This window comes from Uranotaenia lowii, chromosome 3, assembly GCF_029784155.1.
Source record: "Uranotaenia lowii strain MFRU-FL chromosome 3, ASM2978415v1, whole genome shotgun sequence".
Taxonomy (NCBI): domain Eukaryota; kingdom Metazoa; phylum Arthropoda; class Insecta; order Diptera; family Culicidae; genus Uranotaenia; species Uranotaenia lowii.
Window position 1 is genome coordinate 174,974,790 of NC_073693.1, and position 15,751 is coordinate 174,990,540.

General features: G+C 36.3%; 2 protein-coding genes across 4 annotated transcripts in view; one reads left to right on the forward strand and one right to left on the reverse strand.

Moving 5' to 3' along the window:
- LOC129751237 (semaphorin-1A) overlaps positions 1 to 8,541 on the reverse strand; it is a 213,984-nt gene extending 205,443 nt beyond the window's left edge. For all 3 annotated transcript variants that reach the window (XM_055746614.1, XM_055746613.1, XM_055746615.1), the window contains exon 1: positions 7,522 to 8,541. The gene's annotated coding sequence lies outside the window, so the exon portion shown is untranslated. The remainder of the gene's footprint in view (positions 1 to 7,521) is intronic.
- Positions 8,542 to 13,100: 4,559 nt separating this feature from the next.
- On the forward strand, positions 13,101 to 15,722 carry LOC129754572 (pseudouridylate synthase 7 homolog). The gene is made up of 3 exons (XM_055750711.1): positions 13,101 to 13,428; positions 13,561 to 15,146; positions 15,205 to 15,722. The coding sequence occupies exons 1-3, from the start codon at positions 13,196 to 13,198 to the stop codon at positions 15,420 to 15,422; spliced, it is 2,037 nt and encodes a 678-aa protein (XP_055606686.1). The 5' UTR covers positions 13,101 to 13,195; the 3' UTR covers positions 15,423 to 15,722.
- The last annotated feature ends 29 nt before the right edge of the window (positions 15,723 to 15,751 follow it).

Here is a 15,751-nt window from a genome sequence, read left to right on the forward strand (position 1 = left end):
GCAGGGTTTTGCAAAGCGTTGTGACGTCACGAAATGTTATGGTCAGCTACATGAAATAAATCAAAGTATAATCTTAAAAACAATGTTTAATTTACTAAAAATACTCAAAAACTCAACAAATAATGTGATTTGGTGATGAAATCAATCCATTTATATCCAAAAAATTAAGGGAAATTAATCTAAATGGCTCATATAAGCAGATGGGTTGGCAACAATACGCACATCAATTTTATTCGAAATTAATTTGTGCGATGATGTGAATATTATTTAAAAAACGAACTAATGCTAGGAAATATTTATTTGTAAAAGCGTTGAAATATGTTTCTGAATCTTTACAATATTCAATTGCAAAAGAAAGGAAAAATAAATGATAATTTTAAAATCCTGCGATCTATCAAAAGTAAGTTAATGGACACTAGAGTGCCCAAATCAGAAGACTTATGAAAAGCTAAAATAGATCCCAGGCCTAGCACAAAGTACAGTCCTAAATTTGGGGGATCGGACTACGGAAATAGATGGTGCAATGAGCCTAAAATTTGTATGGAATTATGAGAAATTTTTCTTAGAAAAAACATGAACACCAAGTTTTGCACCAATTTCTGAATTCCCTATCGGGTGATTTGTTTTCATTATATCTATTCACAAAGCTTTCGTTATAACAAACAGTTTATCCCAAGGTCCCATTTCGATAAGGGTTATGGTAAAAAAAAAACATATTGAGTTTCAAAAATAAGCTTCTGATGGGTCAATTACATAAAATATATGAATGACCGTTGATTGACACTTATATATCTGTTTTGAAGCTTGATAACTGTTTTATGATAATCCTAATCGAAATGCGTTTCTCAGATGAAATATTGTTATAATTTAAGCTTTATATAACACTGAAATTAAAAGAAAAATCGGTTAAAAAGGACCAAAATTATTGGTGAAAAAAAATTTAAAAGGTTTTTTTGTTCATCCCGAAAAAAATCCGCTCAATTCTATACAAACTTAGGGTTTGTTGTGTGACCCCTTTCTGTAGTACAATCTGGCCCTAATTTTGCATGGAACCCTGTGCTAGTACATACCTTCATATTTTAATTGTGTTATTCAGTTAATAGTCTCTTCGTGGGATTTAATGTGAATACGGGGTTCGATTTGGATTTTCTAGCAACATTCTTTTAGGTGGAAGTTTCAATAAAGGACACTTTTATAAAATAATTTAAAGAAAAAATGATTTTCCTTCAAAGTCTTATGAATTTGTACGAAAGAAAATGTTTATCTATAAAATTTATCTTGTTCAATTTTTTTTTTAATCTCATTGCATTTGTTCCATAGATACTTAGTTATTTTGTCTGAACATAATATGAGCAAGTAGGTAATAGAAGCTATTAGCGCGTTTTTTTCATTGTTATATAGAAGAACTTGACTTTTTTCCAAACCTTAGGTTAACTACCTGCAAGATTTTTATTCAAATCAGAGATCACTACCTGCTGTATAATTCACAAATATTCTTTAAAAAAAATCGATGAGAATTTCTTGTTTTTAAAATAACCGCGTTTATGCGAAAAAAATATGATTCTGAATTTCATTAAAAATTTGATAATTGAATTCATTTGTTGAAGCACATTGTTATGTTAAACTTGTTTTGAAGAAGTAGGTACTATAAAAGTGTTAAAGTAAGAAGTCATGTACGTTACCGAAAAAAAGGAAATCAATTTGGGTTCAACTCACAACCTTCTGGACCGATTTTTATTTCGAAAAAAAGCATTGAATTCCTCTCAAAAATTTTGAAGAGATCTCCAATTTTTGACAGTATGTGACGTTTAAAGGAATCGTGAACTGAAAAATAGTAGAATTTTCGTGACGTCACAACGCCTCAAAATAGATACCTTTATTGCCGATTCTAGAGCGTGAAGTTGCCGTGATTATTTTTAATCTAATATCATGCTTTTTAACAATCATTTTGCAATAATTTTTTTTCTGTAGCTAATTTTTTGACAAAGTTATGTTTCAAATAAAGAATATTTGTTATTTATTTTCGTACTAAATTTTCGTACTCCCATAACAAAAGGCAAATGTTTGTATAACTCGAGAGCCAATCAAGCAAATGGTATCAAATTTAGCAAGCGGAGATATTTGGGTACGAGGAATATTTCTACGAATATTGGGTACCCCTCCGTCCGTTCAAGATATTGGAACCAATTTTGGCATGGGAGGGTATCGGAACACAAGAAACGTTTCTATGGTTATTTGATCCCTTTTTCAGTGGGGATATAGGCAGGGAGCGAGGGTCTTCTTTACATTTTTTTTATTGCATAACTTGAGAACTATTCGAGCAAATGGAACCAAATTTGGCTTGGATGAGTACGAGAAAGGGTTCTATGAATATTTGATACTCTTCTCTCCTTTTTGTGGAGAGATAGAAAGCGGGAGGGGGCTCCTTTACATTTTCTAGCGTAATTGGAAACAATATAAAGCATACCTAAGTAACACTAACAGTTTTATTAGATTCTTCAAGCCCATATAAAACCAACACTTTATCTAGTCGCCCGTTATAAAACTTTAAATGTTACTTTGGTATGGATCTAAATTTGGCATGGGAAAGTATTTGAATACAAGAAATGTCTCTATGATATTTTGAAAACCCTCTGTTCTTCCAGTGGGGAAATTTTAAGGTGGGAGGATGCACTCATACAATTTCTTACATCACTCGAGAATTTATCCAGCAAATGGAACCAAATTTCGCTTGGTAGAGTATTTGAATAGTTACGAGGAATATTTCTATGAATAGTTGGTACTACTGCCTTCTTCCAGTGGGGTGATAGGAAGGAGAGAAGGGGGCTTCGTTACATTTTTCGCATAACTCGAGAACTAATCGAGCAAATGGAAACAAATTTGACATGGGAGAGCATTTGGATACGATAAACGGTTATATGCTAACTCGGGACTCCTTTCTCCTACTATTGGGGATAAAGTTAGGGAAAGAGGGAGCTCACATAAAATTGTTTTGCTTAAACCAAGAACTTATCAAACAAATGGAACCAAATACGTCATGGGAAATCATTTGGGTACCAGAAATGGTTCTATGATTATTTGAAACACAATTTTTTCCAGTCAGTATATAAGAAATGGGGAATGGGTCCAATACATTTTTTAGGTATAGAAGAAATCAAGTAAAAAAAACAAATTTGACCTGGGAAGGCATTTGAGTACAAGATATGTATGTTTGTATGGAATTTTACAGACCCTTCTGCTTTGCAGTGTGGATAGGTGAGGGACAGAGGGGGTTCCATATAAATGTTGATGTATTGCTTAAAACTTATCAACCATTTTAACCAAATTTGAAATGAGAGTTTTTATTTACGAAAAATGGGATCCTTCCCTCTTTCCAGCTTTTGCGGATGGAAAGGGGAAAGAGGGGCTTCATACAAGTTTTTTGGCATAAACCGAGCACTTATGATACCTACAAAAAAAAACAAAATTGAAAAATATTCTAAAAATTTCATTTATTTTCGGAAGGTGTTGCAACGCACACCGGGTCAGCTAGTTGTTCATAAAATAAGTATTTTTTGTAAAATGAGAATATTGTCTATGAATCGTTTTTGAGTCACGTTACAAGCTTTCCAAAACTATGAATTGCGTAAAAATTGGTTGAGAAACAAGAGAGTTTTAGCGGAAAAAGTTTTAGGGATCCCCCGGCGGTATAAATAGGTGGATATAAAAAGTGTCGGTATGTTAAGTGTTAAAAATTTGACTAAACAGTTAGGGGTCCCAATTTTTTTTTCTTAATTTCAAAGTTACGGTGCACTACCGGTGCGGAACTGAGAGAAACACGATGACAGCAAAAAAAAAGGGAAAACACTGATGGTGACCTGGTGCATAACTGGGCATAAACGAATACGCTATTAACTTCGGTCAGTTAACACGTGACTGACAACAAATAATGATCAGGTCATCGAAAGAGTAGGACGAAAATGAAGCATAGGAGGATTGAAAAGATGCGTAAACATCTGCAATATCGTTTTGTTTGAGCATCTGTTTAAGTAGGTGGACAGCAATGGCGAAAAAGGTCTTCATCAATCTAGTATGGAAGCATGAAAGTATCTATATTGAAGAAAGCAAAGGAACAAAAATTCAAAAGATGACGAATTTGTGAAATTTTTCATTGAAAAAGGCATCTTTTGTCGAGACATTGCTCCAAAGCCAACGAATAGTATTTTTCGACTTTTGCTATGGCTTCAGGTGAAATCGAAATTAATTCGTGGAAATCGGTAGGAGTTTCATTATTTCTACTAATTTATAACCTTTTATGTCTATTGACTGTGTGTTTATGTACTCAAAAAAAACATTCCGATTGAAATGAAGCAAACTATTGAGGCCGGTAAGAAAAAACAAAAGTCTACATTGTGACAAAACCTTCTTAAATGCATGCTCAGACATAAAACCAGTTAAGCCAATGAAAGATGTCTTGTTTGAAAAATAACGCGATTTATGGCCTTCATAATTGGCTAAATTAAACGTCATAATATGACGTCATATCGCTTCACTGCACACATTTCCACTAAACAGTCATAAACATGAGCGCAAAGCGCCAATTTTCCTAAATAAAACCCCGCCGAACGAAGCGATTGTGTCTCAGCTTGAGATCACTTTCTTTCTCGGAGATTTTAATAGCAAACTCGCAGACTCGCAAACATAATGGAGATTTGAGGAGTATAGGGAGAAAAAAATAATGCAAGGGGAAATAGTAAATACAACCGCTGAAATTTATCTAATGTTTATATTTATAAACCCCGGCTATGAGGCCAGGCAGACATTTCTCTCGAAATCGATGTGCTGCGGTGGCCGGTAATGTGAGAACTTTTTCGACGCTTGGGTCCTTCCACGGCGGCCCCGGCGAATTTTGCTACCACCACCATGGACAAAAATCCGAAGGGGGAAAACAGGCCACTTGCATATGCAGTGCGCAAGAAAGCCGTTCCGTCAATTTCGATGATCAGTTGAGGGAGTTCGAAAGTGGAAGACGACAAGGGACTTTGTTTACTTAATGCACGCGTAGATCATTCTGTCCGTTGCCGGAAAAAGTTGCATGGGATTTTAATTTTAGCTTTTTGCGATTTAGAACGTTTAATAAGAGCAGACAGGAAGAATAATTCGGATTATACGAATTTGATTTGCCTTGATTCGATGAACTGAATGAAATAACAATTCTTATAAATTTTCAGATCACATCCACAATGCAATCTAGAGGCATCACATTCAGATGTAAAGATCATCTACAGAAGCTACACGTGATTAAAACATTTAATCGCAGATCTCAATTCGGGATCGATACTAAAATTCCGAATTTCGGTACAAAATTGCTGAATTCAGATTCAGAATTCAGATACAGAATTCAGATTCAGAATTCAGATTCAGAATTCAGATTCAGAATTCAGATTCAGAATTCAGATTCAGAATTCAGATTCAGAATTCAGATTCAGAATTCAGATTCAGAATTCAGATTCAGAATTCAGATTCAGAACTCAGATTTCAGATTCAGAATTCAGAATCAGAATTCAGATTCAGAATTCAGATTCAGAATTCAGATTCAGAATTCAGATTCAGAATTCAGATTCAGAATTCAGAATTCAGATTCAGAATTCAGATTCAGAATTCAGATTCAGAATTCAGAATTCAGATTCAGAATTCAGAATTCAGATTCAGAATTCAGATTCAGAATTCAGATTCAGAATTCAGATTCAGAATTCAGATTCAGAATTCAGATTCAGAATTCAGATTCAGAATTCAGATTCAGAATTCAGATTCAGAATTCAGATTCGGAATTCAGATTCAGAATTCAGATTCAGAATTCAGATTCAGAATTCAGATTCAGAATTCAGATTCAGAATTCACGCCCGTCCGGGAAATACGTGTTCACCACATGTAGACTTCGGACCAACCAGATTTCATTGTTTAGGTTAAGGTAGTGCCACCTCTATCCCGGTACTACTTCTCCTAAATAATGAAATGTTGCAGGGTAAAGTATGATGTACGTTAATAAGTTTCCTCGCAAAAATGCTCTTTCGCTCTTTTCAACATCTGTAAATTTTCTTCTCACTTCTCTATCCATCTTTATCAATTTCAGAATTCAGATTCAGAATTCAGATTCAGATTCAGAATTCAGATTCAGAATTCAGATTCAGAATTAAGATTCAGAATTCAGATTCAAAATTCAGATTCAGAATTCACATTCAGGTTCCGAATTCAGATTCAGAATTAAGATTCAGAATTCAGAATCAGAATTCAGATTCAGAATTCGATTCAGAATTCGATTCAGAATTCAGATTCGAAATTCAGATTCAGAATTCAGATTCAGAATTCAGATTCAGAATTCAGATTCAGAATTCAGATTCAGAATTCAGATTCAGAATTCAGATTCAGAATTCAGATTCAGAATTCAGATTCAGAATTCAGATTCAGAATTCAGATTCAGAATTCAGATTCAGAATTCAGATTTAGATTCAGAATTCAGATTCAGAATGCAGATCAAAATTTCAGATTCAGAATTCAGATTCAGAATTCAGATTTAGATTCAGAATTCAGATTCAGAATGCAGATTAAAATTTCAGATTCAGAATTCAGAATTCAGATTCAGAACTCAAAATGTAGGTCTCCGAACGTCCTTTATCACCCTGATGATAACACCATTTGTTTACATTTGGCGCATTCGCCCTATTTAAAATTCACTACCGATTTGGTTAATCCCAGATTCAGAATTCAAAATTTAAAATTCAAATGCAGATTTGAGGTTCAAAGTTCAGATTCCAGAATTCAAATTCTGTTTTTTAAATTATTTTTGTGATGTGTGTTCATTCAGAATTCAGATTCATGAGTTATTTCGGAGAATATTTCGGAAGTGTGACTTTCACGGCTCGTTTGTTTCTATATTTTTTGTTCTTCTTCCACATGTAAAAATAGCACCATTTTGACCAATTGCAAAAAGAATATGGAAGGTAATAATAATGAACCGTTTGATTTTTATTTTACCCAAATTGAAATGCGTGGGAGTGACATGTTTGTAGGTGGGTGATCGAAAAATACCTTTTACGATTTAAGGTATGGCAGAAAAGGAGAATGGCAAAACTCGTGATTGGTTTCCATTTCTTAGTATTTTTTTACATCAGCTGTTTGCGTCTTCGCTGGGTAGGTACGTGATGTAGGTCAATGGAGTAGGATTTGAAGAAAAAGAAAAATGTGTTAAAAAACGCCATCAACCTGGTTTGACTAAGGGAACAATTCCTAGAGATTTTTTTAGTTTTTTAGGTTCCTTTTTTTTCTAAAATCATGTTGAAGTGTAACTATTGTTACGGCGTGTTCGTAAATTGATTTTTTCTATCGAAGTGATTTTTTTTATCGATGCTGGCGTTCGTAAATTCCAAACAAACGTATGCAAAAGCATATGGAAAGTGATTTGACATCTACCAAACAAATCAATCGACTGATGCATCACCCAAAAAAAAATCAATTTACGAACGCGCCGTTATAATAACATACCTTGTAATGCAGCTTAAACGCGATGATCGAGATATCCAAAAACTATAAATCTGCCTTCTTTACTAAATCTTCTGCTGTACTATGAAAATGTTTTATTTATACTACCAAAAAACTCCTTCTATTTCGTCGTTTATTGTTGCAAGATGTTTATTAATCGTGTTTTTAAATATTGTCACTTTACAGTAAGATCGTCACCTTATATTTTGCAAACACTAGCCTATAAGGTTGACTCTTTTTGAGTTAGAATTTAAATTGCATGCGTTGGTCACTTTTGAAGGCACAATCACTGTAAATAGTGCTGTTTACCACTCGTGCATTCATCAAAACCGTTTCGTGGATTTATTTTTCGTCGAAAGGCCGCTTTTTTCTACTGGTAATTTAAACTTTCCGCTTGCATGTTTTTTTTTCTCCATTCAGGAGTAAGCAAATATAACACTCAACAGTGCCACTATTATTCACGCTATTCAAAGGCGAAAATAAAACTCGAACCTGCGTTTTGCATTTATTATTCACTTTTGCCCAAAGGTAAACGCGCCGTTTTAAATCAATTTATCACGTTTTGAAGCATATTCTCTTCGCTGCTTCGTTTCATTGAATTATTTTTCCTTTATCTTTTATATTCCTTCGTATTTCTCGCTATTCTGTTCCTTCGAAAGCTAGCAAGATAAACATCAACAAAATGGAATTAGAACCAAATGGTCATGTGTGTTTTCCCTTCGTTTCCACTGTGTTCTATTCTTTGTATCAAATGCAATCCCAAAACCTTCGCTCACAGCATGGCCACCAATATATGATGATCGTTAACGATATCGTAGGCACTTTCAATACATGTATCTTGAACAAACACCTGATATTCAGCCGTTATCACACGATGCTCCCGACTGATAACAGTTCTATTGTTTTACTCAAAATAGGAGAAAATTAACTGGAAACGCCACGGGAAGAACCGTTCGCGCCTCATCTACCAACAAAAAACCGCAAAAACGTATCACGTTCAACTCACATAAAACGCTCACTCGGTACTGAGCTGGGACTAACGGGTGGGTATTTTTGTGGATTGGTTCAAATGGAAGCAGCATAGAGTCAAAAACTATGAACCGAACCAAGCAAAACTCTCTTCGCTAGGCTGTGGGGTGGCCATAAAAACAACGATCGCACACATTTGAAAATGCTTTCCTTGCTCTCCCTCTTGAGTTGGCCGATGCGAAGGCAATGGAAGCAAGAAAAACGAAAAATATACACGAGAAGTATGGGAGAGAGATGTAAATATTTGTATATTGCATTTGTACCGAGTTCAACTCATCTTCCACGGAACGCGTGGAACATATACGGCGGATTAAAACTGATCCATTCATAGCAGTTGCATACTCGTGTGTGAAGCGGCGTAAGGACTTTTGTTTTGATTTTGTTTGGTTTTTCTGCTCACGCGCTCACAAATACTATTTCATGCTAGGGGCTGAAAAAGAAGAAAATTTCCGAACTGACATTTTAGTACCACACTAACGTTTTGGTACCAACACGCCATTGAAATCAAATGGGGAACTGACATTTTGGTTCCAAAAAGTCAGCAACGGTCCGTTTGTATGTGATTTGACATTTGCTTCAGTTCCAGGAAGATTCAGATGTCAAGAAGCTCATGGTGGACCTATGGTCTGGGTTGCCAGGTGCCCAGATTTGTCTGTAAAACCAAGACTTTTGACCCTTCGTCCAGATATTGGTCAGACACAGATTTTGCCCAGATTTTTGCTGAGAGTGCCCAGATTTTACAGATTTTCAAAATTGAGTGATGAAACCAAGATTTATGCATCGGATTTGATCCGTAAGTGCCAGATTAGACTGAAATCTCGCTTGTATTCATTGGTATTTCACCATGCATTCATTACCAATTCTTTTTTTAATAAGATGAACATGATACGTGGTAGGAAACAGTGTTCTTAGCGCGATAATAACCTGAATACCACAGGAAACCACCCCCCCCCCCCCCCCCGCTCACACGCACCGTCAAATGTCTTATTTAGTATCAAATTTGTGATCTTCCCTGTGCACAGACAAACACAGACTTTTTTTCGAAATTGCCCAGATTTTTACTCCTCAACACCTGGCATCCCTGCCTATGGTGGACGAAACAGAAACCAGAAAACCGGTTTTCCTGCTTTCAATGCATGGGGCTAGAAAACTTCTAATGATCCACCCTAACAATGATGAAAGTTTTTAAATCTTTCATTCATAATCAGGGATGCCAGGTGTTGAGGATAAAAAATCTGGGCAATTTTGAAAAAAAGTCTGGGAGTGTCTGTGCATAAGGAAGATCACAAATTTTACACTAAACAAGAAATTTGGTTACGCGTGTGAGGAGGGGGGGGGGGGGTGTTTTGCTGTGCGTTATTTTCAAGTTGAGAAACTATACAACAAACACTGTTTCCTACCACGTACCATGCCGATCTTATTTTAAAAAAAAAGTGTTTAACGATAATTGGTCATATACCAATGGATACAAGTGAGATTTCAGTCGAATCTGGCACTTACGGATCAAATCCGATACATGAATATTCATTTCATTACTCAATTTCAAAAGTCTGCAAAATCTGGGCACTCTGAGCAAAAGTCTGGGCAAAATCTGTGTCTGACCAATATCTGGACGAAGGGTCAAAAGTCTTGGTTTTACAGACAAATCTGGGCACCTGGCAACCCAGTTCATAATTATTACCGTTTTTTTTTTGCACTGGGGCGGGAAATTCAAAAGCTTTCATCTTTTTTAGGGTGGATCATTAGAAATTCATTGATGTTCATACCGCTCGTTTTTTCGGTTTTTTCAAGCCGAACCGTAGTGGTAGCTGGTGTAGTGGTATTAATATATCAATAATATATCTATTATTGTTGATATAAGGACGGATGAATAATTAGTTTTAAAATGCTTTGTTGAATAGAATGTCCTTAGCCTTCGGCTGCATACATATATGGCTCCGAACTATTGTTTTAAAACTTTTAGGAATAATTCTGTATGAATCGGAAAAAATTGTAATAAATTTCGTACCCTGTTGAAAAAACATCGTGTTTACATAAATTTATTAGTCGGAGGCTTGGAAACTGACTTTTTTTCTCTCAAATATTTCGAATTCATGCAGTAGGAATAGAAAAATTAACTGAACTGAAGCGAGCGAAAAATAATTTGAATCGAAGATTCGCCGTGTTGTATATAATAAGAAATCAGCTGTTCGTTTGAAAAGCTGGAAAATAGCTGATTGGAAAAATTAAGTGCTCGTCACTAAAACGGTTAAATGGTTATTATCAGTGCAATTGTTATTATGGCCACTACAGCTTGAACTATTTATTACAGAACATCAAATAAGAATTCAGATATTTGTTTTGAAAATTAGGAAATTTCAGTCCATTTTTTGTAAATTCTTTATTTGAAATGGCCCATTCCTTTAGGTTTTAAGGAGGAAAAAACTCTTTTTGTTTGATTACAATTGTGTGCTTATATCTGTTTACTTTTTTAAGAAAAAGGAAGATAGACAGGGAAATATGAAAATAAAAAGAATTATGGATGAAGATCAATAGTTTTAAAAAAAGGTATATTTCGAACATGTAGTTCAAACCAATCACAGCCAGTACATCTCTCATTGGAAAATAGGGTGGTTTTTCTCGGGCCCGAAGGGAGTCTATATGAAATTCGTTCTAGCGTAGGGTTTCCATACGTGCTTTTTTTAGAGTACATGTACTCTTTTTCAGTCCAAAAATGAGCGTACTCTTCTTCTTGTGAAATTTTATCAAATGTACTCCTTTTTTGTTAAAAGACATTTGATCTGGAAAACCTATTTATTTCTTCCATTTTATGAGGTTGTTTCACATCTTCATAATTAGGTACTTTAACATCTCAAATTGTATTCATTAACATGCATTTTAAGTCGTAATAAAGTCGATAAGCGCCTTTGAGTATGCAAACATTTATCAATATGTACACAATTTAGGTAAATATGCTTAAATGCGTTCAAATTTCCAAAAAAAAAATATTTTCGACACTTAACTAGCGTTATGGCATTCGTGTCTACTATCAAATAATGATCGGTAAGTTAATGTACGCGTCAATAAAAGCTCTTTTTGAAATGGATTATTTTATAATGTTTTTTTTGTGGTTTGTCAGCATAACATCTCAATAATGCTATCTCTTCGAATAATCCAACTTTTGGATAACCTTAACAAATTGGCAGAATTTGATTGAATGGAAATATCTCGGTTTCCAATTACAGTAGAAATCCTTCCTCAGATAATACGAAATATAAACGTACATCCTTTTCCTTCTGTTTTGCATACCATCCGGAAGCAAAGCTCGATAATCTAATGGATCTTGTATCAACCTGATGGCTGGGAGCTCAGAAAACCGGAGTTATATAATTTTTCCTGACTTTTCGGGTAAATGATCTTAATATATTCTTTTTGGTGTTGCGGAATCTGGTAACCCTATTCAAGCGACAAGATGGACCTCACACGATCAAACAATAAGCTCGCCGATGTCGTGGCAACCTTGGCCGCAACCACATAGATTGCTGCCAGCTACCAATATCAAAACGATAGTGGCGCGTCTAAGGCCGATGACATAGTGAGTGCGATGCGATGCGAATTGGCGGAAAATTTACGGACGCAGCCTACGCGAACTCGAGCGGCGGAACAAATTGACATTTGCTTCGCCGCGTTGAGTATGTCAGGTTTAAGCGATTCTCATACATTTTCATCAAATGTGGTTCACCGCATTGAATCGCATTCACCGCATCGCATCGCATCGTATTCACTATGTCATCGGCCTAAGAAATAATGATTGGAAAACTGGGAAAACAAATTTTGTGAAACCAGAACACTTGGCAACTCTGGCTACGGAATAAAAATACTTTTTAGCACTGGGGTGTATGTGGTATGAATTCCGTTCATTAAAGAAACTATAGTAAACAAAGAGGCGCAATCTGATCCCTTTCGAAATAATGTGCTTGCAACCCTGCTGTAGGTTTGCCTTTAAGAATGCTTGGTTTTGCTTGATTGGAATGACACTGACAGAAAATCCAAAAATTCCAATCGTGACATTTCGACTCTTTGTTTACTATAGGCTCGTTAACTGCTATGAACCAAGGTGGGTATATATTCAGGAGGTGTTCCCGAATAACGAATTCCCGATTCAGCCATTTTGGCTATGTAGGCTATGCAACTATACGGAACTCATGAAATTTGTTTACCAACAAACCACAGAAAAGCTGAGCAAAAAATAAACAAACTCATAGAGAGCCCCGCTCACTCCTCGTCTACTTACTGTGAAAGTCGGAGAACCTAGTGTATCTAAGAACCTTGCTATGAACGGTAACGAGCCTATAGTAAACAAAGAGACGAAATGTCACGATTGGAATTTTTGGATTTTCTGTCAGTGTCATTCCAATCAAGCAAAACCAAGCATTCTTAAAGGCAAACCTACAGCAGGGTTGCAAGCACATTATTTCGAAAGGGATCAGATTGCGCCTCTTTGTTTACTATAGTTTCTTTAATAGCAGTCATATGAATCCTTCGAGCTTTCAAGCTTTCCAAAAGCTTTTCGACAAGCGCATGTTCGCATTTCGAGTTTTTCTGCCGGCATCGTGTGGTGTGGTGTAAACATTTGCCGTAAGTTTTAGATTACGCTCAACGACCGGGAATGAATCGTTCATCTTTCAAGAACAAATTCGCACGGAAACGTGGGAAACACAGTGGCTCGGGTTCCAGAGATCGACCGGAGAAGCGCTTCATTGACGCCGTGAAATGGAAACACGGCCGCGAGAAGAAGGATAACCAGGGTCCTGCGGCCTTGTCAGAATTGAAGGAGGAACAGGTGTACATTACCGAATACGTTTCCGCTAATAAAGGATTCAGAGGGATTCTAAAATCCAGGTAAGCTCTTACAAATATTTTGATTAGGTAATATAAAAATGGTGCAACAAAGTAGAAATAAACAATCCTTTAAAAAAATTCCATGATTGAGCTGTTGAATACGTTTCTAATAAAGTGGAACTTTCCTTTTAGAATTTCCGATTTCCAAGTGAATGAGATTGATCCGGAAGGAAACGAATGCGTTTTGACAGATCTATCTCTTCCGGTAGCACCGAAAGAAGAAACGAATGATAATGATATACGAGAGCAATTGGCCGTACTGATACCTGCAGAAACGTTGGAACGGATGAAAAATTTGGCAGATACAAAGGAACAATGCAAAGATACTATTGAATTAGAGGTAACAGATCTGACCAAGGAAGACCGTGGAAAAATCCATAACGGCGTCAAGGCTTTATATGGGCAGTCTTTAGTTGGAAACACTGTTTCTAAAAATGATAAAAAGTTTATAATTTTTACAAAGTATTCCAACGCTGTTCGACAAGACCATAGGCAGAAGTGGGTTTGGCCAGAACCAGTGTTGCATTTCGTTCTGTATAAGGAAAATATAGATACAATACAGGCAATAAACCAACTATCAGATGGAGCTCGTCAAAAAGCTTCACTCTTCGCGTACGCTGGAACGAAGGACCGTAGAGGGAAAACGTCTCAATGGATCTCAATTTCTAAATGTGACCCTAAGAAAATAGAAGGAGTTGCCCGTAAGACTAATACCTTCAAAGTAGGTAATTTTTGTTTTAAACCAGAGGGGCTCAAACTTGGAGATCTAAGCGGGAATCGATTCAGGATTGCTTTGCGTCACGTCGATGCCGACGATTCCGTAATCCAAGAATCGATGGAACGCTTCAAAGAGAACGGATTCATAAACTATTTCGGCTTACAACGATTTGGAAATTGCGTAACCATTCCCACCTATCAAATTGGTATAGCGATTTTAAAAGGTGATTGGCAAGGAGCTTGTGATTTGATACTCAAACCACGCGATGGAGACTTTTGGTATATGAAGGAAATGCGCGAAGAGTGGGCTTGTTCAAAAAATGCCGAACAAGCTCTTGCTGCTCTAGTAAAACCTGATAAGACCATTGAAAGAATCATTTTGTCCCACTTAACGGAAAGACCGAAAGACTTCATGGGGGCTATTACCAGTATTCCTCGGAATATGCGTTCATTGTATCTTCACTCTTATCAAAGTTTTATCTGGAATCAAATGGTGAGTCGTCGTATCAAAGCATTCGGCTACAAACTAATTCCTGGGGACTTAGTTATGGTTGATAAATCTGTCAAAACAGAAGAAACATGTATCGAAGATGTTGAATTAGAGAAGTGTGATGATCAAGAGACCGAACCAAACCCTCAACAGGAAGATAAAACCGAATCATATTACAAAAAAATGGTGAGACCGCTAACCGAAACTGACATTGAATCCGGAGAGTATAGTATGTTTGATCTAGTGATGCCATTGCCAGGGCACGATATAACATATCCTTCGAATGTTGTTGCCCATTGGTACGAGGAAGCGTTGGCTGAGGACAACCTTTCTTCGGAAAAGTTTAAATGGTCTTCACGCAAAGATGCTGTGACCGGTGCGTACCGTAAAGTAATAGTCAAACCCAGCCAGTTGAGCTGGAAAATAGTCAACTACTCGAAGCACGATGATCCGCTTATACTATCCGATTTGGAAAAATTGCAAAAGGTTGCGGAACCAAATTACGAAGGAGGTTAGTATCATTTGTTTAAAAGTTTGTGAAAAGAATTACCTATAATTTTTTTTTTCAGATACACCTTATAAAGCACTTATGTTGAATTTCATTCTACCTCCTTCTTGCTACGCTACTATGGCCATAAGAGAGATCAACCGTCAGGATACGTCGGCCAAGCATCAGCGTGATCTAGAAAAAGGTGTCCGTTTGCCAGCATCTGTTGGCGGGAAACAATGTTCAGACGCAGCCGAAAATGAAGAAGAAACTACAATTAAGAAGGCTAAGTTAGATTAACAACTGCTATTTACATAGTAAGTATATGACCATGAACTTCAGTTTTGGGAAATTTTTTCGAAAATTTATTTTAAAAAGTGGTAACAAATATCATCGGCTCATCTTAGTCCATAAATTTTAAAATGAATTCTTCGAACTCCAAATTCGTTTGTTTTAACCATTTGAAGAGGAGACAGTGTCAACTATTCAAAGGGACTTTTTTGTTTAGTGCTGAACTCAACAAAAGTTACCGCTTGAACTGTTATCGAAAGGTTTCTAAACCGACCACCGGAAGCGCTGCCATAAACTTTACAGTGCGTACAAATCGTTATAACTATCAAAATGTTGGT